We start from the raw sequence: 24,792 nt of genomic DNA, 5'->3' as shown, positions 1-24,792 counted from the left end.
GTATGATTTGTTAAGATGTGCCCAAATGGAATGAGGGTGGGCCTTAATCCAATAAGTTTGAAATCATAACATATCCTTATAAGCAAAGGAAATTGGACATGGAAGGAGAAGGCACGGGATCTGAAAGCTGGAAGTCAGTGGAACCAGAAGAGAAAGGAGAGCACATTGCCACATAAGAAGGTCCAGGAACCCAAGGATTGCTGCTAGCCAGAATGCTACTGACCCAGGGAGAAAGCAAGCCTTCTAGCCTCTGAAACTATGAGCCAACAAATTCCTGTTGTTAACCCAACCCACATGTAGTATTTGTCTTATTAGCTTGGAAACTAAAACAATTGTTAAAATAAATCCATAGTGACAAAAATCAGATCAGTGGTTGCCTGTTTCTGGAGGTGGGGAGGTGGCATATAGATTTAAAAGGTCCAGAGGGAACTTTTGGGCATGATAGAAATATACGATATATTAATTGGGGTGATTATTAGATGGGTGTTTACATTTTCCAAAATATATCAAATGGATGCATTTATTTTGATTAAATTATATATCAATTAGCTCTACTGTATTTGAAAAAAGGATAGTTCTGCTCATACTGGTTCTGCATGCTAATTTTGGTTCAATAAGTTTCAAAAGTTTCTCTCCGTGTTGACTCAAACAAGTAGAATTAATAACAGAGATCACAGTCTTATTCTCAATACATTTTATATAAAACAGGGAGCCCAGGCCAAGTTTATTAACTCCTGGAAACGGTGCAAATATTGATTATAAAAATTAATCTGTGGTTAGAGGTAGGAAAGGGCAAAGGAGAGGGTTCTAGAAGAAGAGTGGTTTGTCTCTATACCATAGCTACAGTTAGCAACGGCACCATGTTGGCTTTGCGTTTCTAGTCATCACACAGAGGCTAATTTGAATTGAGGCTGTGGTATAATTCTTAGGTGAAAGAAGTCATTCTTACGTGGAAGTAGTTTAAGAAGCTTAGTTTAGGGTGCACCTCTGCTATGAAAGGTGTCTGGAAAACACTTTCAAGCAAAATTAGAGAAAATTAAAAAATATTTGAGTATTAATTATAATAAAAACTCAAATAGTATAGATTGTACTATTGCTAATTATAATATATAGTGCCTAAGTGTATATATTAAAGAGAATTTTAAAAATTTGATGGAACTTAACCAACTACAGTTGTATTGTATTCTATTTATTTAAGAGGATTATTAAGCATCAATTCATTTTATGAAGCATCATTCAGAATTTCTTTAACAAGATCTTACTCTGTATTTCAATAAAATGACAGTTTACCTAAAAAAAAAAAATGGTCAGAGACCATTTGTAAATTTCCACAGTAAAGCAAAAAAGTCCAGGTGTCCCATGCTTATTTTCAGAACTAAGGAAGGTGGATAATACTGAGGGATGGTTCTTGGCCAGTGGTTCTCAATAAATCTTAGTAGGAACAATATCCCTTTACTGAAAGGAAATTCATCGATAATATAGCATAGCTACAATCTAATATTTTTAGAACTCAATATAATGCCTTAACTATAAAAAAAGAAAAAAATACTTACATAAAACACTATGTGTTTCAATATGTAAATGCTTGGGTAAAACTACTTTAGTAGGCAAAATGAAATAGAAGACTGCACCTATTCCCAGAATCACAGTAGTGTGGCTGATTTTGTATTGAGATCATCTTGGTGACTCAAATCCCATAGGCAGGGCTGTGATTTTCTGAAATGGTAAACAAATCTTGGTAAAGTTTTAAAAAAGCAAAGTACATTATTTCTTCTGTTTATATAGAAGATGCTTCCAGGAGAAAAAGGTACATATTAAAATCATGCAAAAAATTTTTTTATACAGAACAGTGACTTAAGTTAGGCTTCAAATATAAGATTCTACATGAATGCCCTGTGCCTGATTCAGAGTCCATGTTGGACAATTTCATGTTAGGAATGTCCAGCCCATTGCCAGATAACTACTAACCCTGTTTCACATCACTAATGCCAGTAGCAACCCCCAATCATACAGTTACTGAAGGACATCCCTAGGTCTCCTAAACACCCATTGAGGAGCTGTTTCAAACCTACGAGAACCATGGATGTGGGCCCTAAACAAACGGAGAACAACCAAAAAATTAGTAAGGAGTTATCATTTGAAACAGGGGTGGCAGGAAAAATTCCTGAAGTTCTGTGGGTTAAAACGAAGAAAAGGGGACCTGGAGAGATGAAATTTCAAGTCTGAAGGGAAACAGCTGCAAAAGCTTTTTTCCACCTTTGAGTAAGTGGTTAGTGGCTGAACGAAAACTTTCATTTTAACGTTTGTGATTGCCATAAAAACTTCAGGGGCGATATTGTATCTTGCCCTTCCTTCCTTGCCCTGCCAGCAATTACCAAGCAGTCACTTCCCTGGCCTGATTTGCAGCATCCCCAGAGAGCACCTTTGCACCTCTGCAGGGTTTGATTCTTTGGTAACTTGTCAGTCCCCCTGGCCTTTGGGAGAGCTTTGTCTCCCACGTGCATCACCTGGAAACACATTGCCTGCACACTGACCTGACTTCAGCGGTACATTTACCCAGCTTCAGGAAAGTTTCCTAGCCATGCCAATTTCCCACAAATAATGCTTTCCATGTGTAGGGACTTTACAGATCACAAAGTGCTCTCACATCAATTGCTTCCTTTAATTCGAAAGAAGTTCAGTTAACACATCAAGCAGAGGAATGATCCTCATAGAGAAAGGGTGCCGTAAGAATGACCGTTTTCCTGGAGGACGCTTTAAGGCCTGTGTTTGGCCATCCATGAGGCCAAAGGCCTGGGAAGGGGGAGGGTGGGGGAGTGTCCGCCCTCTCCCCCCACCCTCAGCTGCGGCTGAGCCAAAACCAGCAGGGGCCGTCTCCTCCTCTTCCCCAGCAGCTGTTGCTCACTCCGCTCAGAAGCCAGGGCCGGGGACAGGGCGGCAGTCGTTGCTCTAGCTCCTGAGAAGCGGACCCGCTCGGGGCCACCAGGATGCCAGGCGGCGCCAGGGGCCTCCTCCTCCTCCTGCTCACCGGGCTTGGGGGGCTCGGGGCCGGCCAAGTACAGCGGCGTCAGTCCCAGCGGCAGTCACAGGCGCATCAGCAAAGAGGTACAATCGAGGCACGGGCTGTGGATCCTTTGCAGGGCCCGCGGTTCCTCACTGGTCCCTTCTTTTAGCTAGTTGCTGGCCTGGGACCGCTTGCTTTGCCTTTGGGGAATGCGCTTCGGGGCGAGACGGGCTAAGCTAGATGCCAAGTTCACTTTCAACTCTTCAGTGCTGTAGGGGGAATATCCCACCTCCCCAAAGTGGAGCTGAAGCGCTTTCCGTTTTTCATTCTTTTCTGAGAGGAGTTGCTACCACTATGTATGCAACAAACTGATTTTCGAAGTCTTTCCAAGTGACACATTTTTTTTTTTTTTTTTCAAATAGAAAAAAAAAGTTTCTCCAAATTAGATTCGATCCCTGCAGAAAAAGGTTTCCCATCCTGTTTCTTCTTGGAACTTGATGGAGAGAAGCTGATATATCTTTTTTTTTCTTTTAAGGGACTTTGTTTCCCAATATAGTGTGTCACAGAACTATTTGAACAGGATCTATGAAGTAGTTAAGTATGTGGATTTTTTTCTTCCATAGAAACAGCTTCTCTGGCCTCACCTTTCCTTTACTCACGTCCTATCTCAGGGATCCTACTTTATATTATAGTAAAATTTCTCCTCTTGCTGAAATACAGAAGAGACTTTTATGTCATGTGTACTTTAATTGAGAACACAGTGGTCAGATACACACTTCAGGGGAGTTTTGAAAACAGTCATAGTTAAATGTAACTCAAATTATTCTCCTTAGAGCTCCATAGTGTTTATATGCATATCATTTTGGATATGGGGACTCTTGGGAACCTTTGAGTTATTTTATTGTCATGAATTTTAAATGGAGCACACTTTGATTTGAAATATGTTATTTTAGCAAGTATTTCTGTAAGTTGGAAAACATGTATCAAAGTAAAAAATATTTAAGAATCTATCTTAGATTTGATTTCAAAATGCTTATCCTAGGAGTATAAAATCTGGACATTAGAAGCTTTAGAAAGTTTTGATGAAGCTGAATCTGCTAAAGTTTTAAAATACTCTTATTCCTTTTCTAGTTAACTGGAATAAAGCTATGTCAATATTTCTGATGGTTTTACTACTTATAATCTGGCATTTTTAGCAGTACTATGTTTTTAAAAGGAGTTATACCCTAAGTGCACTGCTACAATAATAACTCCCTGATTAAAATTCCTAGAATAACAATGACCTTGAGTTCACTATATAACTTTTTTCTTCTATTTTTACTTTTCCTTCTCAGTGAAGTGAAGTGGGGTCAGCTTGGCTTAATTAATAGAATTTATGAGACAGTGATTTTTATAACATCTCTGGCAGTTATTTTTTTAATATTACTTATAGCTGTTAACTTTTCTCAATTATCTGATATGTTTTAACAGTACACATTTTACTGATGTGCAGCTGGGAGTGAGGAGGGGCCAGAACCACCAATCTTTCTGTCTCCTTGGAAAGGGGCCGAAGCTCAAAGCACGCAGAGTAGGGATGAAGTGGGTTCCTGCGAATTTTCCCTAATGTGAACTCTCTTTCTCTTCCTCTGTCTGTGCTTTAATTGAGGTGAAATTAACTATGATTTCTCAGGCACAAGGTGAGGTGAATGTAAAAGGAGACCATGTGCAGTGTATTTTGAGGTTGGCTCAAAGATAAATGATCAAAACCTGTTAAAATTAAAAATATACATAAAGTATATTTCATAAAACCTTAAATTTGTTTATGCTTTATAATTAAAAAATGCCTTACCTTATTTTGCCTTCTTGGTGGACAAATTAAAATCTGAGGTTTGGAGTGGCCATGACTTAAGTTCACGCATCTAGTCAGAATAACTTAATTTTCAACAACTAAAAACAATTCCAGTATTGTTTATGCTGAAGTTCCCCTTTTCATGGTACAAAGGTTTCTTTCCTTTTTTTTTTTTTTTGAGGCTATATTTTCTTGTCAATGTTATTCTGCTGAAACAAGCTCTTGGTAAAGATCACTGGGTTTGAGTCTGACTGAAGAAATGTTTTCTTGGCTATCATCAACTTTTCTGCTTTTGATTATCCAAGAACTGACCTTCCTGGCCAACACTAATTGCTTAGAAGGAGACCTGTTCTTCCTTATGAAACAGTGCCAATTTATTAAGACTGTTGACATGGGGCAACCATGTTTAGTTGTTGTAATTGAGTTAAAAACTCAACTAGCTTCTTTTGTTTGTTTGGTTTACATTTTTCTTTAAAATCTTGCATGATCTCTAAAGAATGCTAAATTGTAATGTGAATACCCTTGAGTCAATGAGAAGGATGTTCCAAGGGTATTCTTTAACCAGATTTAAGGTTGACAAAAAAGAAAAATGATGCAATCAAAGTGGTTCTACATTTCGGCAAGGCAGTGGATAAAATCTTTTCTAGAGTTCTTGTGAACAATATGTTGAAAGGGAAGGATAATGGCAGGTACATTGCAAGCGACTGAAAAATAGTTTCCAAAGAATATTGCAGATGTTCAAGATCACTCTGGAAAGAAGTCTCTAGGAGTGTGACAGAAGTTTCCTTGTGTTCGCCTGTTTTGATAATGGCTTGATGGAAAATATAAAATCCAAGTTTATCAGAATTGCAGGAGGCCCAAAATTGACTCTGGTGGCTAAGCCAATTCATGACAGATTCAGGAATTTTAAAGGCCTCTATAGACTGGACCATGAACAGAACCTCTGTGGAGTTTGCTTTATTATTTATATCTAGATATAAAATAATTCCATTTGCCTTCTTATGGAAATTTTATGCCCAGGAATGAGTGCCAAAGACATATAGGATGAGAAAGACCAGTCTGAGGTGCAGCAAGCTTTGTTTGAACATGGAGTGTGACGTGGTGACAGAAATATTAACGCATTCTTATACACAGCTCATAGAAGTAGATCGGTCATTTAGTTAGAACGCGGTTGTGGGCTTCATTGACAAATGGATATGAATCCAGAGGAGGGAGAGCAGACTAGTTAGGGGCCTAAAAAGACTTTCAGAGGATGAATGTTCCAAGAAAAGCCCTTTGACCTGAGAAGGAAAGACTTAGGGAGAGCAAATCATAGGAGAGATCCTCAAATTTTTAGAAGTGTTGTTGTATGAAAGAGGGACTAGAATATCCTCTCTAAAGGCTGAACTGGGATCCATAGAAGAATATGAGGAAGAAGGAGATTTGAGTTCAGTAAAATGGGACGACACTTGCTCTCTACTCCCTCCCTCCCTTCCCCCACTCCCTACCCCTCCCCACTTTGAGCTGTTCTGAAATAACTGGGCTGTGTGTGAGCGCCTTGCTTCTGGAAATGTCCGCACAGCGATCAGATGTACAACTTATCAGAAATACTTTAAGATGGGATTTCTTTACTGAGAGGAACTTAAGACTCATTAACTCTCCAGACCTTTTACAAGTCCAAGATTCTAGTAGTATAGTCTATTGCTTTTGGAGTACATACTTGTGTTTAAATTTCTGAATTCTTAAAAATGTCAAGAAAATATTAAATGTATATAAATGTGTTTTCAGATACCTTCTGAAATTTAAAATAAAAACATATTCTAAGACAATTCTCACACATTTTTGGCAATAATAAATAATATTTGTATGGAATTTCCACATTGCCATCAATTGCATAATTAAAAACGTCCTGTGTTATAAAATGTGAAAACAGTTTATAAATTATGTGAGAAATTTTCAGGGGATTTATTGTGGCCGTAAACCTGGAATTCATTTTTTACTGTATTTTCTTTGGCTACTTACGTAACTTATTGGCTTGCTTATTAAATACTGATCTAATAGTTTAGTAAAAATGATTCATAACAGGCAAAAATATGGGTGAGAATAAGAACACGTACCAACATTGACTAGATGTAGTAGAATTTTAAAAATGGATACAAACGTTACATTTTATTATCTCACATATCTGTGTGTGTAAGTACTTGCTATCTTATTCCTAGGATTTTTCTATCCTAGGATTTCATGCAAAGTCATGAACCAAATTTATATCAAGAGTTGCTGAGGATTATGAAAAAAATTGTACATGCTCTACTAGTTTTCATCACTTCACTTCAGTGACACTAGTTCCTGAGATATGAGATAACTGTCACTTACAGTATAATAACTCTATTGTAAATATAATTCTTCTGTAGATATGATTATTTTAAAACTGTATCCCAAGAGTTCTACCCTGATATGACTTGTAAGAAAACATGACCCGATATTTTATGGGAGGGATTTAGTTAAGCAGGAGGAATTTCTGAAGTAGTAGGGTTTGGAATTCTCACACTTTGAACTCTACTTTGAACTCTACTGTGAAAGCTCTGACTGAAGAAAGTTTACTTTTGAGTAGTTTTCACATCTCAGTATTTTCTCAGCTATCATTTTTTTCTAAGGCAGAGCCCTCTCTCTAGTTTCCTTTTCATCCATTTAATGAATAGTTATTATTCATCAACAATGACTAATGTGCCAGACATTTTAGCTTAGACCTCTGAGACTGTGGCATTAGTCCTCTCAGTCCATGTCAATTTGGCAGTGGACTATAACAAAAAAAATAACTTAAACTTTATATAAGAACATGCATCTCCTTTCATAATCTGCTTTGAAACTATGGGACCACAATTCTGGGTCACACTGGAAAGGGAAGAATTGGAACTTAGTGGGGTCCAGAATAAGGAAACTAACCTCAACTTAATATATATAGCAAGATTAGTGATGAGTGGCTGTCCAAATTATAGATTCCAAAGGACATGCAGGCTTGGTTCAAGACAGCATAGCTATACAGTAGGATTCTACCTTGTGGATGGAGCATGGCTGGAAGAGTTTCTAAGCAGGGTGATAAAAAAAAATTTAAAAAGACTGATGACTTTAGATCTTTTGTCCAGTTTGCAGTAGGTCCCTATTTAACAGCTAGAGAGAGTGCAGAAAAGATCAGGAAGAAAGGGTTGGTAGTGGCCCTCAAAATTTTTAGGGTCTAATCCAGAATATCAAGGTTTAGGATCTGCATGTAGTTGCAACTATGGACTGGGTAGTGAAGAAGGAATTTAGCAGAAACCAGTTGCAATGAATGAGAAAATATGGTAGAGGTGAGAGAAAGGCAAAACTCATGCCAGGCTCACTGTATCCTGGGCTGACAGAAATGAGACCAATTTTGAGCTTTACCAGTTGGTAAGTCTGAGTTTGAAGAATTTGTGCAGGAAATTGGTGGGGTTGGGCCTATGTGTATTAAAATGTGGTTAATGAATGAATACATTCAGTAGGGAAAGCAGACAGAAATATACCTGCCCTTGTGGAGCTTATATTCTATTTGGGGTGGAGGTGCAGAGACAAGAATATGATGTCTCAAATGAATAAGTAAATATAAAAGATATCTGCATTTCATAGTATGTACTGGCTTGGTAAGTGTCCTGGAGAAACAAACACAGCAGGGTAAGGGGAGCCAGGAGTTCTAGGAACAGAGGGAAGCTGGTTGCAGTTTAAATACTGTGACAGGGCTGACCTCCCTGAGAAGGCCACACTGGGCAAACACTTAGTGGTGTGGGAGGTAGGCCTACTTTTGGTGCTTTTGGTGGAAGAGCATTCTGGGCAGAGGGAATAGACTTGGAGAGGTCAGAGAAGTAATGAGGACTAGATCACATGGCATTGTTGGCCATTGTAGAGATTTTGCCTTTTGGTGTGAGATGGGGAGCTATTGGAGAGTTTTGAGCAGAATTAAATGAATGAATAAAATAATAGTTGATATGTCTTTTCTCAAGGGAGCATTAATCTATGGAACTAGATCAACAGTCCAATCATAGGACATTTTAGATTCATCTCTTGCTCCAAGCGTCTCATTTATAGATCACTTTGTTTCAACTCAAGGATGTCATCATTGGGAAGTTCAGATGCATCATCATAGCACCGCCCCCCCCCCACCCGCCGCCGCCCTTTGGCATCTCAATCCTATCCTATGATTAAAAGTATGTCAGTCCTTCAAAACGATTCAAGGACAAGGAACATCTGTCTCCTTTTATTTTTCCCTGGTGCTCTTAGAAATATGTCACAGGTTTCTTCAGTCTCCTTTTATTTTGCCCCAGTGCACTTAGAAATATGCCATAGGTTTCTTCAAATTTTAACTAATGTGCACTTTAAAAATAAAAACAGTTTTCTTCACAATTCCACCTTGATGTCTGTACCTTTGAATCCCTTTTTTTGTTATTCATTTTAAAATCAGAGCTACAGATTAGATACTATGTTAAAAATGACACTGTGAAGTATTGATTTGATGACTGAGCTTTGAAATGTTACCTGTTTTCCCAATCAAAAACTTTTTCTCTGCTCTTTAAGGATCACTGTAAGTCTTGCAGTAACCTTTGGACTAAAGTAATGGAAATTTGGCCTGACTTAATTCTATCATTTTGAACAAAAGTTAGGTGAAGAAAATTGCCTAGCTTTTCCCTCCCCTTCTCCCTCCTTCCCTTTCTTTGTTTCCCTTTCTTTCTTTAGCTTTCCTTCCTTCTTTTTTTCTTAGTATTATTTCTCTTTCCTTTAGTCTGCTGTTTGTGAATGAACTATGATTCTAACAAATAGAACCTTTAAAAGACACCTAAGGTAAATTGACTTCAGTCTCTCTTCTTTTTTAAAAAACCACTGAAAATCACTATCTGAAGATTGTTCTGAGACATAACCTAAACTCACCTGATGATTAAAGTTAGATGTTTGATTGTCAAAGATGCATAATGTGGGTGAAAGAAGCACCTTTTTTTGTCATTTTGAATGCGGGTTTCCATATTGGAGCTTGGTGCTTTTTGGATTTTTGTTTTGTTTTGTTTTTTGTTTTTTGTTGCAAAACCTTTAGAAAAAGATTATTTGGCATCATCTACTAGTAGGCTATTACTCATGACTTTGGCCATCTGTAACAGACCTAATCTAGTTCAAATAACAAGTTAATCTAGGCAAATTCAGATTGATGAAGGCCAGAGGAAGTGTTTAGTGCCTGACACTTAGGAAAGGGATCTTGTGCAACCCTGACGCTGTCCTTCCATGTATGGTCTTCTCAGATGACTGCGGAGCTGTGTACCTCTGCAGGGCTCTGCAGCTAACTGTCAAGACTGTCAGATGGTTTAGAGTGGTTTAATAATATTTAGTGAGTATTAGATAATATTTATGAGTATTAAACAGGCGTTTACATAGCAGAGCTGTTTATACATGAACATAATTATCTTCATTTTTGTAGAAGGAAAATAGATGCCTAGCAACTTGTCAAGGACAAAAAAAAATTCCAAGGGTAGTTTTAGAATTAGAAATTAGAATATGTTCTTTCTCCTGTTTCTATGGCTCATACACTGTCATCTCTTTTGGAGTTTTAGATCTTTATCGTTTAGAAAATTCCCTGAAAAAAATGATATTTTTTCTAAGTTATGTTACTATATTGTATTATAGTCTAATTTGAAACCAGAGATACATTAAGTATTATGGGAAAACCAGTCTTCAAAGCTCTTTTTCACTTAAACATACACATACAGACACATTTATTACTTAAAACTATACAGAAATACACATACACATATACGTTACTTAAAACTATGCAGAAAATCAAAAGCATTTATCAAATCTTAGTCTTTACATTCTTAGGATTCAGAGTTTAGAAATTGGACTATAAGGAAGTATTAACTCTTCATTGGCTTTTTTGAAGTCACCTTACAGAAGTTATTTTAGCAGGTTGGAAACATAATGATATTTATTACATAATGAATTTTTTTAAAAATAGGCAATGCATATGTTAATGAGTTAAAGGAGCAAGAAGGAAGTAAGTATACCTAAGAAGGAGGGCAGAGTTAATCTCAAAATTCCATCTTTCTGAAAAGACGCCAAATATTAGCATCTTTATAGAAAGATTTAAAGAGTTCCATTTGAAGCTGGACTCCTTAGTTAAGGTAGAAAACTTTGCAAACCTCCTAGGTTTTGTATGCACAGAACCAGTATGTATATCTGTATGCATGTATGTATATATATATATGTGTGTGTATGTACATATGTCTGTACCATTCATATTTTAGTATGTACATATGCATGTATGTACCATTCACAGTCCCCAATTAGCATATTCCCAATTTAGTTTTCATTTCCTTACACCATTGGATTTTCTGTTTTATCAAAAATCCTATTATAAGGTAATCTAAAAATTATGTTTCTAGGAAATTCTAACTGTCCTGGATAAATGATTATGGATCAAATAATACATTGTAAGTAGGATCATTATATCTCTCAGTGCAGTAACTATACTGCTAAGGATTTGAGGTGTAACCCCATTCAAGTTACTTGTAACGTCTATGGTCCTATTCTAAAGGGTAATAAGGCTAGTAGAGTTTGCCAATCAAATAGCATTTTTCAAAAGCCTCTATAGCTACCACAATTTTCTGGCTTATCGCCCACTATGCATGTTTCAATTATTGAATGAGGCTGAAAGTGTGAAGGAGAATAGAAAGCAGTGCCATCGTCATTTCAGGTAAGCTACTTTACCTCATTGGTTTGCTGTGGGGAGTACATAAAACAATGAATATAAAACATGGAGCCTCTATTAGAGTCCCAATAAATGTGAATTTTCAAAGTGCCTCAAGAAAAGTGAATTAAGTCTAAAATCAGCCTTGGTGCCAAGAATTTCTCTGGCTCAAAGAAGCACTTTTATCCCTACTGTCCAGCACTTGTGTGGCTATACCAAACTCAGCTGAAGCTGTTTGTGAATAAGTTTGCTTATATACTTGAAAACACTGATGTATGTATCCAGTTTTTGTTGGAATGTGTACTGTAATATTCCTCTATTCTGCACTTCTTAGCATAGCCTACAATAATTACCTAATTAATAAATACCTCTTTATACCTTATCTTTCCATATAGAGTCCTCTGCTTTAGAGATAACTTAGAATAGTAGAGAGAGAACAAGTTTGGGAGACAGCAAATACCAGAGTCATTGCCAAGTTCCCACTTAACTAAGAGCGAAAACCTGAGTCAATGGAGTTTAAATTTCCTATCAGTAAAACAGAAAAACGTTAGATAAAGTATATGAAAATACTGGCAGTCAGTAAATATAATTCATTTCTCCTTTCTCCTTTATTATTTGAGCATAAAGCTCACAAATGATATTTGCAAGGTATATGAGATATCCATTTTTCTTAAGAAGAACAAAATATTCTAAAGGTTTCTTTGAGTAGACCATAAGAGATTATAGATGAGAAAGTATTATCTCATTGCCCAAGAGATAGAAGAATTCTGTCACGATCACGTAAGTCCATAAGAGATAGAAAGGAATCCAAGTTCCTATAATTAGCTAATAGTTATGTTGGTAGCTCAGTGTTAAAAGTGATTGAAACAGGCAATAGAATAGAAATTTTAGCAATACTTGGTGGCAATTTATATTTCAAATAGTATATATGATACAGTAAATATTATTTTGGGTGGATATGCATTTCTTAAGTATTGATAAAACTTTTTTAGAAAGCTTTTAATGTATGTAATGTGTTTAGAACAAAGGATGACACATAGTAAGTGTTCCACAAAAATAATTATAATTTTCAGCCTATGAAGCACAAATCCTCATTGATATCTGCCCAGGTAGAGATGACAATTCAGCTTAAATGTTGCACAATGAAAGTTAATTTCAGGATAGGCTTCAGTAGAAAGTCCAGTTGGATTGTGGAAAAGATCTCAATATAGACTCTGTTTATTTGGACTCTCCCTAATCACTAGGGTGAAAAAATAGTGTTGGAAGACATTATTTAATACCAACCTGGATAGGAAGAATCTCTGAAAAACTACCTGAGGAAATCAAACAGCCCCTTACTGTTCTCTAGGGAAATCTGCTTTACTAAACTTGAGAACATTGGATTTTGAAAAACAAATTTCTACAAAAACATTTCTATAGGCCCTTTTACAGTTCAGAAAGCTTCAAGCATTCCAAATGTGTAATGACAGCTTTTCAGTTTTTCAGTCTAATACGTTAGAAGAAGAATCACTGCATTTATGATTGGAATGCTGGATTCACGTTTTGGCTCGAGCATTTCCTAAACATGTGCCCTTAAACAATAGATAAGTTATTTAACTATTCTAAAATTCAACTTTCCATCCAGAACAATGGAAATATAATATTCAAATTTATCTATCTCATGGGATTGTTATAAGGGTTAAATGAGATGTGCCATACAAATAGTATTAATAATACTATTCATTGCCATAATAGATGACAAGGTTGGCCTTAAGTATTATTGGCTTATGAAATATTTCTTCACCCCTTTTTTTGATTTTTTTCCAATAGCACTTAATATATTTAGTTCTTATATATTTTCAAGGTTCTCAAAAATTGCAGAAATTATATATTTCGTAAACTAGTAATGTACACATTATTGTGTATGTTATTATACTAATATTATGCACATGTACACATTACTGCTAAGAAAAAAACTGGTATCTGGAAATATATATCAGTTTCCTACAAATAAATAGCAAGTCTTAAATGCTCAGTGAAATTATAAAAGTTAATATTAGAATAATCTGGTGAATAACATATGTTTTTGTTGAGATTCCTCACATTCTTAAAAATAATTGCAGCTTTGATTTATGTTGGTTATATCCACTGTTGAATTGTATTAGAAATTAAAAACTGGAGAATTTAAAATGTTTATTTATTAATTCATTTAAAAATAACAGTAATAAAAATGTTACATTGACAAAATAGTTTCATGAAAAATAAATTTGTATTCCAAAACAAAAAATACATAGTGAAAGGAGTGGAATCATTTTACATTTTCAAATCTTAATGTCTGCCTTAATAGAAGAGAGCTGGACTCTCGTTTCAGCATCTGCATTTACTCTATTATGATATGTTATTTTGGTTTAAATATCTTAAGAAATATACAGCATCATATACATGTATTTTGTTGGAAAAAGAAGGAATATTTTAATGTCTTTTAAGGCAACTGTAATTGTCTTCCTTTGATTCTACACCAAAATGCACTAAGTGATAGTTTTTTAAAGATTGGCTGTAATGTGGTATCTAAAACTGCATAAATGTTGTTTTTGTACTGTTATATTAAAATTCATTGGTTTGTCTTGCACTTCAAAAAAATTTTATTTATCTATCATGTAACTTCACTCATTGATCATTTGGAAAAATTGGTATACTGAGTTATACGGATCTCACAAGGATGGATACTTTTATTATAAATTACTTTTGAAAATCACATTTGCTATATCACCACTGATCTTATCAGCATGGTCTTTAAATATTGGAAACTGTCAAACTCACAAGTTTTCCAAAATTTTAATTTTCATTTGCAAGTTCAAATGTAATCATTGACAACGTTTTTTGTAAGTTATTTTTTCTTGACATGTCAGAGTCACTTTATTCATTTTCAAGAAAATGTATATCAAATGCTAAGTCTTAAAAACATCATTTATTAATCTTTCTTTAGAATATAAATGTTATTCCATTAAAAAAGCAACTCAGCTTGGAACTGAAGCAATTGTACAAGTCCCTTTTCTTAAATTGACCATTGTACTTCAGTACACAATAGTATCCAATGGCTAAGATTTAATAAAATTAATAATTGTTCCTGCTTCATTGGACATTCCTATGTGAAACTAGCTTTTCTGTTTTTTCCTTTGTGAATGTGGTAGTGAATAGTACAATGCTCACTAGTACAGTTTGATGTCTCTGCCTTGATTTGTGCTAAGGCACCCACCAGTGCTTTTGCACCATTGGTGAAAATGTCAACACAGTGAAAAGGCAAATACTAAGTTTTGTTATGAAAATAATTTTGACTTTGTGGATCCACTGTTAGGGTCTTGAGGAGGCCCAGAGGTCCTGGTCTATGCATTGAGGATTATAGGGTTAGGCTATAGTTGAGTTCTTCTGCAGCTTTATCAGCTCCTCAAGGGCTATAGTCATGTGAAGGCAAATTTTTTAATCACAAGGAGCCAAAACCATTTCAGTTTTTACTGAAGGTCTAGTCCAGTCCAGACTTACCATTTCTTTCCAAGGGGCTGAAATCCTGAGAGAGGTGCTTCTGTGGGAGGGCTAAATCCAGCTAGGAGCACTTATGGGAAATCAGAATTTATATCACACCTTCTTCCCTGCTTTCTTTCTTTTAATTTACCCAAAGTAAGTGTAATAAATATTATGTTGTCCCTGGTGGATTGAAGAAGGGAACTCATGACCAAGGTTGACTACAAAGGAAGAATGCTAATATTTGGAATCCTGAATATTTGCAGAAAAGATACTTGGACTGTAATTGTGCTCCTGAATTCACAACGGTAAGGCGACACCATGCTTTTCTTTTTTGGAAGCAGTGCATCTTAATATGTCTCTCAGAATATGGTGTTTTCTTCATTGTTTCCCTAACCTTAGAAGCTTTTGTGCTTCCAAAAGTATTGGAAAGGTTTTGTAATATTTGGAGCTCAAAGCGTATTCTTTTCCTTTGTCCCCATCTTATCAAATACCATCATGCTCATGCCAAATGATGGATCTGTTTTTTTTTTTTTTTTTTTGTTTATTTTTTTTAATGAGATGTCCATAGACTCAGAGATCTACTCTGATCAAATTCCTCATTGTTCACTCTCACCCTGCCCTGAAAGCCAGGGAACACAGATGTATAGAACTTGCTTATCAAAACCACTGATGGGTTACAGCATGAGAAGTGGTGGAGTGTTTTCAGACTAAGTGGACAAATGACTCAGAACCCTTTCATCATCACAATTTAACATGATAAAATTTTTGAGGTTCTTGTGTCTCAAATCTAATCTACACTCTCTCCCTTTCTAGTGTAACTTGTCTTTAATCATTAGACTGATTTTATATGTATTGAAGTATTTAAGAGACTATCTCACATAATATATTTTTTCATTAGAAACTATTCAATGTTAGACAAAGTGAACAGAGACCTGTGGAATCCATTTCCTGCTGAACAGCCTTGGCGATTTCATGGCTCTGTACCATTTTAGCTTTCTGGAAGTTCAACCTAGAGGTGCTGCTTGGAACATACATTTCCCTTAAGCTGTTTTGACTCCTATAGAATTACAAAGATCACAATGGGGACCAGTCAGAGCTATGACTCAAGGCAGAAGTCAGAGGAAGTAATCTATATTACAAACTTGGCGGGGGTGGACAGTAAGACCCAAAGTCACTTCTAAGTTTTATATTTACATGATCATCCACTCATTCGAATGAGTAGAGATTTTACCCTGAACCAAATGCTACTTCTCTAGGTACACATCCTCCTAATGACTTCAGAATCTCTCACCTGTTGCTGGTTCTGCACCCAGTAATCACCTGAAACTGTGACACTTCTTGGGATTGGTCCAAAAACGCCCAGCCTTTAAGGATGGGCCAGGTGGGTGTTGAGAAAGAGCGCTGCGAGGTTGTCCCTTAGCAGCACCTGTTCTAGAAATCCTAGGTATGGAATTGCCCTCTAATTGAACTTCCAGCGAAGAATACTAGAGTTGTATCAATTCTTTCATCCTAGCTCTCCTCCTCAGAAGACTTTATGTTGCTATACTTGACTAGTTTGACATTGGGGTGTAATTTACCCATATTTCTGTGGAGGTTGTGCTTGTGCCTTAAATTAATTAAGCTGTCAGAGCTTCAGTGGAAGAATTCTTCCTGTCTTCAAATAAATGTCCCTGGACCCTAGATTTGCATAACAAGGGGGTTCTTTCCCCCTCCATTTTATTCACTGAGCTTTAGCAGAAAAATGATTAAAGCAATGAGGCTCATTACAGTGCACCTTTAGTCCACAAATTAAATGGATGAACAAGAATAATGACAAACTCTTTTCCTGATATCTTAGTTACTATTATTATTAACTCATTAAGACACGTCTGAATTGTTGCTATTTTTTTTTTTGATGGAAATAAGATCAATATCTATTGGGAAACTACTGATGAGTAATTAATATATAACCATTCACTCCAATTAATAATCATGATTTATTTATCCTAATGTGCTTATTAATATTATTGAATGGTAATTTCTAAAAATCAATTGATTTTTCTTCTGGGAAGTGTTGTTTCAGACTATTGAACTGTGCTTTTTATTTACTCTTCCTCTTAAATGTTCTAATTTGACTATGGATGCTTAGTTTCGCAATATACAACATGCCCTCAATATCCCTCCATTTTTACTTTTATTTTTTGGTCACATATATCCCGTTAACATAGAAAAGTTTAATTGATATGGGAGGGAAATGCCTTAAAATGCATATCATTATTGATTTTGCAAACAGCTACAGAAATACTTTTGATGTAGACAATGAGATGTTTAAGAATTTTGAAAAACACATTTCCACCATCTAGCTTCTACAAAAAATATTTTTCACTCAACTTTTAAAGACTGTTGTCATCTATAGAGTTCCTGATGTGGTGCAATCTGAGAGGTGCTAAGAAAATCAGTCTCCTAAAGTTCCTTACCCATCTAATATTCAAAATTTTACTTTGAGATATTATTTCCTTTGGATAAAACATTGCCTTCATTCTTTTCCAAAATGTTTACTCTGCTGTTATTATTCACTTTAGTGTGAACTAATGAGCTCCCCAACAGTCCAGGGCTGCATTAAGGTATCAGAGCTGCTTATTGAGAAAAATGCAGTGATAGAAACTAGTCAGCATGTATTGAATATTTACCCATGGGCAGCACTTTATAAGCATGTCTCAGGCCTTAATTTCTGAAAGGTAGATGCTATTAGTCTGATTTTACAGATGAGAAAATTGGAGCTCCTAATGTTCAATGACTCACCCAAGGTCAAACAAGCAGTGAACTGGTACAAATCAGGTTTTGCACCCAGGTAGCCCGGCTCCATGGCCTGTTCACCTAAGTATGATGCTGTACTGCCTCAACACTGGAAACACTATGTGAAGGGAACAGGGCACATTGAAGAGCTGATTGTGTCTCCTATTCACTAGAATACACTATACAAGGGTTACCATTTGGACAGCATCTGTCCTCTGGACTCAGAGCTATAGCCTGATGTGCTAGAAAAGTCTATGAACATTTTGTTCATTTAAAGGGAACTTCAGAGATAGCAACTAATAAAGAAAATTCCTAATTGTGTTAGATTTGCCTTAAGTTGGTAAGAATCATGTAAGAGTTTATAGCATCTGTGGAATTTTTATCCTAATTGGTAAGCATGTGCTTTTTTTTTCCTTTTTGTTGCTTTGTGAAGGATTAAAGCAAAATAATCAAGGCCTAGAACTTTCCTGGCCTATTAATGAATATCTATATCAAGTAATGGTAAAAAGATAGCTAAAATCATTACCTCAGTCAGCCCTTAATCACTCCAAGGCCAAAGTTGGAATTGATCTGCTACAAAAATGCCTGTTTTGTTTTCATAGCTTTCCGTTATATAAGGCAATACATAATTTAAGCAAAAAACAGGGGAGTGTCTTCTCTTTTTGTAAATCAAATATCTTGTAGTTATTCTCCCGGTAACTTCCAGAGCAGAGCTTGTCAACCTGATGGCCATGTTTTTGAGCTTGATGGATTGCAATGGAAATCTTACTGGTTATTCTTTGATTAACAGGAGCTTTAGTTCTCGTTCTGTGACTCTGCATCAGAAGTCCAGCTAGTGTGGGCATTGAACACAACACTTTTGGAGTTAAATTTCCTGGGTTTGAATCCTAGCTTCACTTCTTGCTAGCGGAGTGAGGTAGGGCAAATTATTTAGCTTCTATGAACCTCATTTTCCTCAACTGTATGATGAGGATAATGATAGTTTCTGCCTTAAAGGAGGCCTCCCTCCAACATTAGAATATAAACTCTGTTGAAAAAGATCCTCCATCTCCAGAAGCCAGAACACATAGATCAATACATTAATTTTTTTTCCCAATTAACACACAGCTGTTTTCAGACTCTTCTAAACATAATTCCAGGGATTAGGCCAAAATTGGATTCATGTGTGTAATGTGTCTGTCTTGCTTTTGGTTTTTAATCATATAATAAATTCAAAGACAAACTCAATAATATTTCATATAAAATTCAAGAGCTGTTGCTAGTACAGAAAGCTAGAAGGTCATTTACCCAACTAGCTCATCGTCCATGGTCTTCAGTTCATTAAGTGTCAAAAATTAATAAAGTACATTTATAAAAATAGGGCTTTTTGTCTTTTTACCTCCCATTGCTTTTTCTCACTTCCTAGGCTGCCATAGGGTAAGCAGTCTAAATTATAAAGTATATAAAGAAGGCACTCCTTTTGGAAATACTAAAAGTGTATCTTTTAAAAAAAATTTGTAACTTTTCTTCTACGGTTTTTATAGTTTGAATGAATATTTTTCTAAGATGTAAATTTCCCAAAATATTGATACACACTGTGGACAGATACAAGCTATTGTTATCAATACCATTTGGGTGATAAATAAAATATTTAAGAAAATCACGTTTGAGATGTATTTTTCTCATTAGGATATTTCAGTAAGAATTGAACAATATTTAAGCTTTGGGTATGGAATGCATATTTCTTGGCTTTGCCAGAACTTTTCTATATGTGATGTCTTTTTGGATGCCTTTCTACATCACAATATAGAAGATTAAATGCACATTTGAGATGTACATTCTAGGGATGGAATGTAAATGATTCATATGGGGTGACTTCACTGGCACCTGTTTCCATTTTTCTTTGTTTCTTCTTAGACAACACCCAAGTCCTTTTTATTTTAGAAAAATTAAAACTTTCAAAAAATTACTTACCAGGTCTCCACAATGTGTGAAATAATACACATACCACTCTATTTGATATGGTCTCTTTTTTGGGTTATTTTAACCATCAAAATGATGACAGATTACAATTAATAAAAGACATTTGTAGTTCAAGGAACATGATACTGTATTCTCCTTATTTTACAAGTTGAACTCTAACATAAGGCAAAGCAGAACTGGCCCTTCCTTTGGCAAGTGGGGGCTTTCTCTTATAGGAATGAATTCCAGAGAAAGTAGGAGACGATGCAGACTTTGAAGACGGGACTGGGTATGTTTGTTACTGCTAAATCCCCAGTGTATAGGATAGAGCCTACATACGGTGGTTACAAAAAACACTGGCTACACAATATTAAAGAAAGGGAGGAATTAACAGGAGGAACTAGCTTTAGGAAGGGGTGCATACTTCTAAGCATTGAAAACATGTGGAGCTAGTAAAAGTTATGAATGTATCAGAAGTGGGCAGTTGAAATTTCTACTCAAGTATAGAATAGAGGATTAAGGATTAAAAAAGGTGGAATTTACAAGGACATGAAGGAAAGGGAAAAGGATTCATGGAGCACTGAAACATCATGCCTCAAATATTTAAATTTAAGTGATGAGTTTCGGGCTCTACTGCTTATGATTTTAAATATATCATAGAAACTAATATTCAGGGTACTCAGCTTCCTAGTTCCTCTACCCTTGCAAATTCATCATTTGGATGGGTTTCTCCCATTGCTTTTTCCAAATTAATCTATTTTTCACCCAGTTTTTCTAAAAAGACAGTTCTTCCCTCTTTGGCTCTTCTTGAGTTATTTGAGCCACTAAGGACACTTCACTCTCTCTCCTTAGCACATTCTACTTTTGAACACCCTAACTCTTCTTCTTATACTTAAAAAAGTGTGGTTTAAACTCATTTTCTCCTGGTCTCTATTGATAAATCTACTTCTGCTTAACTTCTGTGACTTCAGGGTGTAGTGTACAATTCTTCACCATATTATGTATTTGAATTTTTTCAAAATTTTCTTGCTTGGTTTATGTGTTTATATGCTGCGAGTGTGGGAGAGGTGGAATTTGTCTCAAAATTACATGTGTTTTGTTCTTTTTTATACCAATTGAAACACCTAGTAATTGAATTCTATATGAATTCACCAGGCTATGACTACAGTTTCAATTGGGAATCCTTAAAGGGAATAGGAACGTAACATGCTGCTTTAATTTTTATTCTCTCGGTATATATTCTTTATGGATAAAGAGACAGTAACGTGATTGAAAAGGCAATATGAATCAAATAATGAAGAAACTCTGCAGTCAACTATGGAACTATTAGCACACTAGCAATTTTCTTTGACGCTGCATATTCTCTTGAGGCTGGAAATTAATATGAAACACTTTTAAAATTTCTATTCAGTGATTAGCTAATATAGCTTTCAGACAGAGCAGAGCCCATAAACTAAATATCTAAATTTAAGTAACTACATATCTTAGTTATTATGATTTCCATGGAGAAGGAAAATCAAATCCTATCTGATGGCTTTAATTACTGCCTCCTTTCCACCATGCTGCTTTCATATGCTTTACATTTGTGTAGCATCTGGCATCTGGAATGGTTTATTGTTTCACCATCATTTCTACCCCTCTTTACTTTTGTATTGTGGCATGTAAGGCAGTATATGCCTGCTTCTGGAGAACATGATGACCAATGCTTAAACTGAATGGTTTATTGAGAAAAATAAGGCACCAAAATAGAATTACAGATTTTCTAAATCTCAGGTGTGCATTTCAGTTCTATATAAAATTTTCTTTGTATTATGGAAAGTAACTATTTTTTAAAAGGAGACAGCTAATATGAAAATTGCAGCATAATAACAATATTCAGAGATGGCAGGGATAGGATTTCTAAAAATTGAATCTATGGATAATCTCTAACATATATTTTTTTTTTTTGAGTCAGCCAATAAATGATGGTTTTTAGTGTTCTCCAAAGGGAAATATCCATCCATTTTATCCATGTGTTTCAGGTCATTCTTTCTCCTTCCTCCATTTAAAGTGTTTAATTCATTTTTACATTCTTTTCATAAATATGACCAAACACAATTTAGAAGATGTATGTTGTATTATTTTATGTTAACACATGCATATTTTCTTTCATGATACATTTGTTTGTTATTTCACATATTAGGGAATTATTAGTTGAGTTTATTATAATTTGTTTAGTAAAATATTGGTATTAAAGTATAACATTTTTATTTTCACTGTCCTCTTTGAAGTTCATGGGAGACTTACAGTAAAATCTTCATTTCATCAAGATTTCTTTCTAAGAAGACATTCACTATTACTGGAATTGTATTTTGTGCATTACTTTCCATTGACGTAATTTTAAACTTCCATTCTACTTCACTGTAAATGGAATTTCATTGTATCTGACTCCACAATAAGTGAGTCCCAGTATCATTGACATTTAGTAGAATTACAGATCTTAGTGTCTTTGAATATTCGACATTAAAATGCATTATGTGTGCTTTCAATTCTGTTTCAAAGAAACTACTATTGATTTACATAGTTGTATAGAAGAGTTCTGTTCAAGCTCTATTGCTTGATTTCATGGTGGCTTTTATTTCTTTCTGAAACCATTTGGCAATATTTCTTAGAATATTTGCAACCATTGGATAAAAATGAGATAATACGTATGGATGAAAAATATGTTTGTGCCAGTTTTCTTTCACAGTAAATCTTTATAAAACCTTTGCATATTTTATGCTAAAATTGAGCTAGCTTTTTCACCCTTCTTCTATTCTATATTATATTATAAAAGGATTGGGAGTAAATTAAGTGTTTTATATAGTGTTTAGAATGTCTGTCTTTCTTAAAGAGTGAAATTAAAATCTTATGTCCCAAGCTCATGGGAAACAGTGGAAATAAGATCTTTCAATTGGATTACACGTGTCTGGGATTTGGTGACTGCTGTGGAGGAGAAGGGAAATCTGAGCTGAGAAGGTGACATTTGGCTTTGGTTCCAAGAGGCCTCGTACTGGGATCTCTCTGTCCCTAGAAGACCTCAGAGATTGGAATCCAGCAGAAAGAAAGCCTTGATATGGGCTCAGAGGGGCCTTAGAGTGCCAGACCAAGGGGGCAATTGTCCCCTAATTGCCTTAAAACTGTCAGTCTAGAACCACTGACTCTTTAAGAGTCCGAGCTCCAGGAGTGACCAATGCACAAGCTGCAGGAGCATTTTGAATTCATCCAGGTCAAGAGCACCCTCTAGGTCTGTGCTCATCATCGTCATACCTCCTCCTCTTCCTTCTGTTGAGCTCTTTCCTGACCGGAGAGAAAAGTGTTACCAAGTTAGTGACCATCTGAAGAGGCAGCTTTATATTGCATCATTATGCCACCCACCATCTTAGTGGCTGGTTTGAGAATCTCCTCTTTAAACCTACAGTAACTAACAGATTTGGAATAGAAATGCCCTTGACAATGGTTTTAAGCATTTTTCATTCCACAATAAAGTGATTCTGAGAATCATTTTCCTTTGTCTCTATCTCCCAAGACAGAAGTGGCTGGAGCTTGGATTTCCTGCTGAGTTCCTCAGGATTACTGTCAGGTCAGAAACTAGGATTATTAACATGAAACATGTTGTTCTGCATCTGGAAGCCAGAATATAATAAGCATTGTTAATTTAGTTAACAAAAAAGTCAGCTGTTTAAGATTAGCCTTCTTTTGGGTATGTGGGAGTAAACAGAAAAATGGGTCTTTCCCACGATGTGTATGGTTTTCCTTTTGCTTATTTAAAAATTTTAATCGATGGAGGAATTAATAAGCCAACTAAAATAATAAAAATTTAAAAAATTTTAATTGGAAAAATTGGTTAACTAGTTCTCATTTGAATGGTGGTGTAAAGTTCTAGAAACCAGATAACTTCCTTAATCTTTCCATACTATGCATTGTATTCTGGAGCATATTTCCTGTAGTATAACTGCCAAGTCAGAGAGGACAACTCTGTTTCCAAAATCAGCCTTCATGATAACCACTATTTAGAGAGCTGGCCTAATAAATGACTAGCAGCTCAACCACATGTTTTCTGATATGTGCTTTGATAATTATTTAGATCACACACATTTGTGTAGATGTGTGTAATGAAATTTCTTTGAAAAATATAGTTCATATTTTGAGTTTAAATATCTCAGCTCTGTTTAGCTTTACAGTATTTTTCTGGGTGGGATGGTACCAATTAGGTGTCGGAAAGTTCCTCACTTTATTTCAGCTCTTCCTGAGATCCAGGAGATGGGTGTCATTGCAGTTACCACTCCATAGCTGGGGAAAGGAGACTCCCCTGGACTATGAGGTGTTTACTGTATAACACAAAGGCATGCTCTCTTATAAAACAAAAAAGTTGTATAATTTATATATAATAAAATCCACACATAAGCATACAGGTCAATGACATTTGACATGGGTGTACACCCACGTCACCACCACGCAATCAAGAAATGGAACATTTCCACCTCCCAAGAAGGTTTCCTCTGGCCTCTTGGGAGAGCTCTCCTCCTGGACCCCCTGTCTTGGTTTGCCAAAGCTGCTATGACAAATACCACATAATGCTTTGGCTTAAACAACAGGAATTTACTGGCTCACAGTTTCGAGGGCTAGAAGAAGTCCAAAATCAAGATATCAGCAAGGCCTGCTTTCTGTGGAAAATCTGTAGCTTTCTGGTGCTGGCTTCCAGTAATCCTTGGGATTCCATGGCTTGTATTTCTGGTCCCATCGCATGGTAAGTCCTTTCCTGTCCTTACTCAATTCTGTGACTTCCTGGTTCTCTTTCTAAAGCCTCCAGGAATTGGAATTAAGACTCACCGTCATTCAAGAGTTCCTAGTTACAATGAGTTCACACTCACAGGAATGCTGGTTAAGATGAGGAACATGTCTAAATCGGGGTACATAATTCAACTTCTCATACCACCCCAACATCTTATCTCATTAGTTTATCTGCTCTGGAATTTCCTGCTTATGAATCATAAACTATCCACC

The 24,792-nt window shown here is 35.8% G+C and overlaps 1 protein-coding gene across 2 annotated transcripts in view; it reads left to right on the top strand.

The window, feature by feature from the left end:
• The first annotated feature begins 2,853 nt into the window (after window positions 1-2,853).
• LAMA2 (laminin subunit alpha 2) overlaps window positions 2,854-24,792 on the top strand; it is a 535,576-nt gene continuing 513,637 nt past the window's right edge. For both annotated transcript variants that reach the window (XM_037842983.1, XM_037842982.1), the window contains exon 1: window positions 2,854-3,105. In XM_037842983.1, coding sequence (XP_037698911.1) covers window positions 2,988-3,105 — 118 coding nt within the window. In that variant the 5' untranslated portion in view covers window positions 2,854-2,987. The remainder of the gene's footprint in view (window positions 3,106-24,792) is intronic.

The sequence above is a fragment of the Choloepus didactylus genome, chromosome 7 (genome assembly GCF_015220235.1).
Source record: "Choloepus didactylus isolate mChoDid1 chromosome 7, mChoDid1.pri, whole genome shotgun sequence".
In the NCBI taxonomy this organism is placed as follows: domain Eukaryota; kingdom Metazoa; phylum Chordata; class Mammalia; order Pilosa; family Megalonychidae; genus Choloepus; species Choloepus didactylus.
This window is presented reverse-complemented; position numbering and strand designations above follow the sequence as displayed.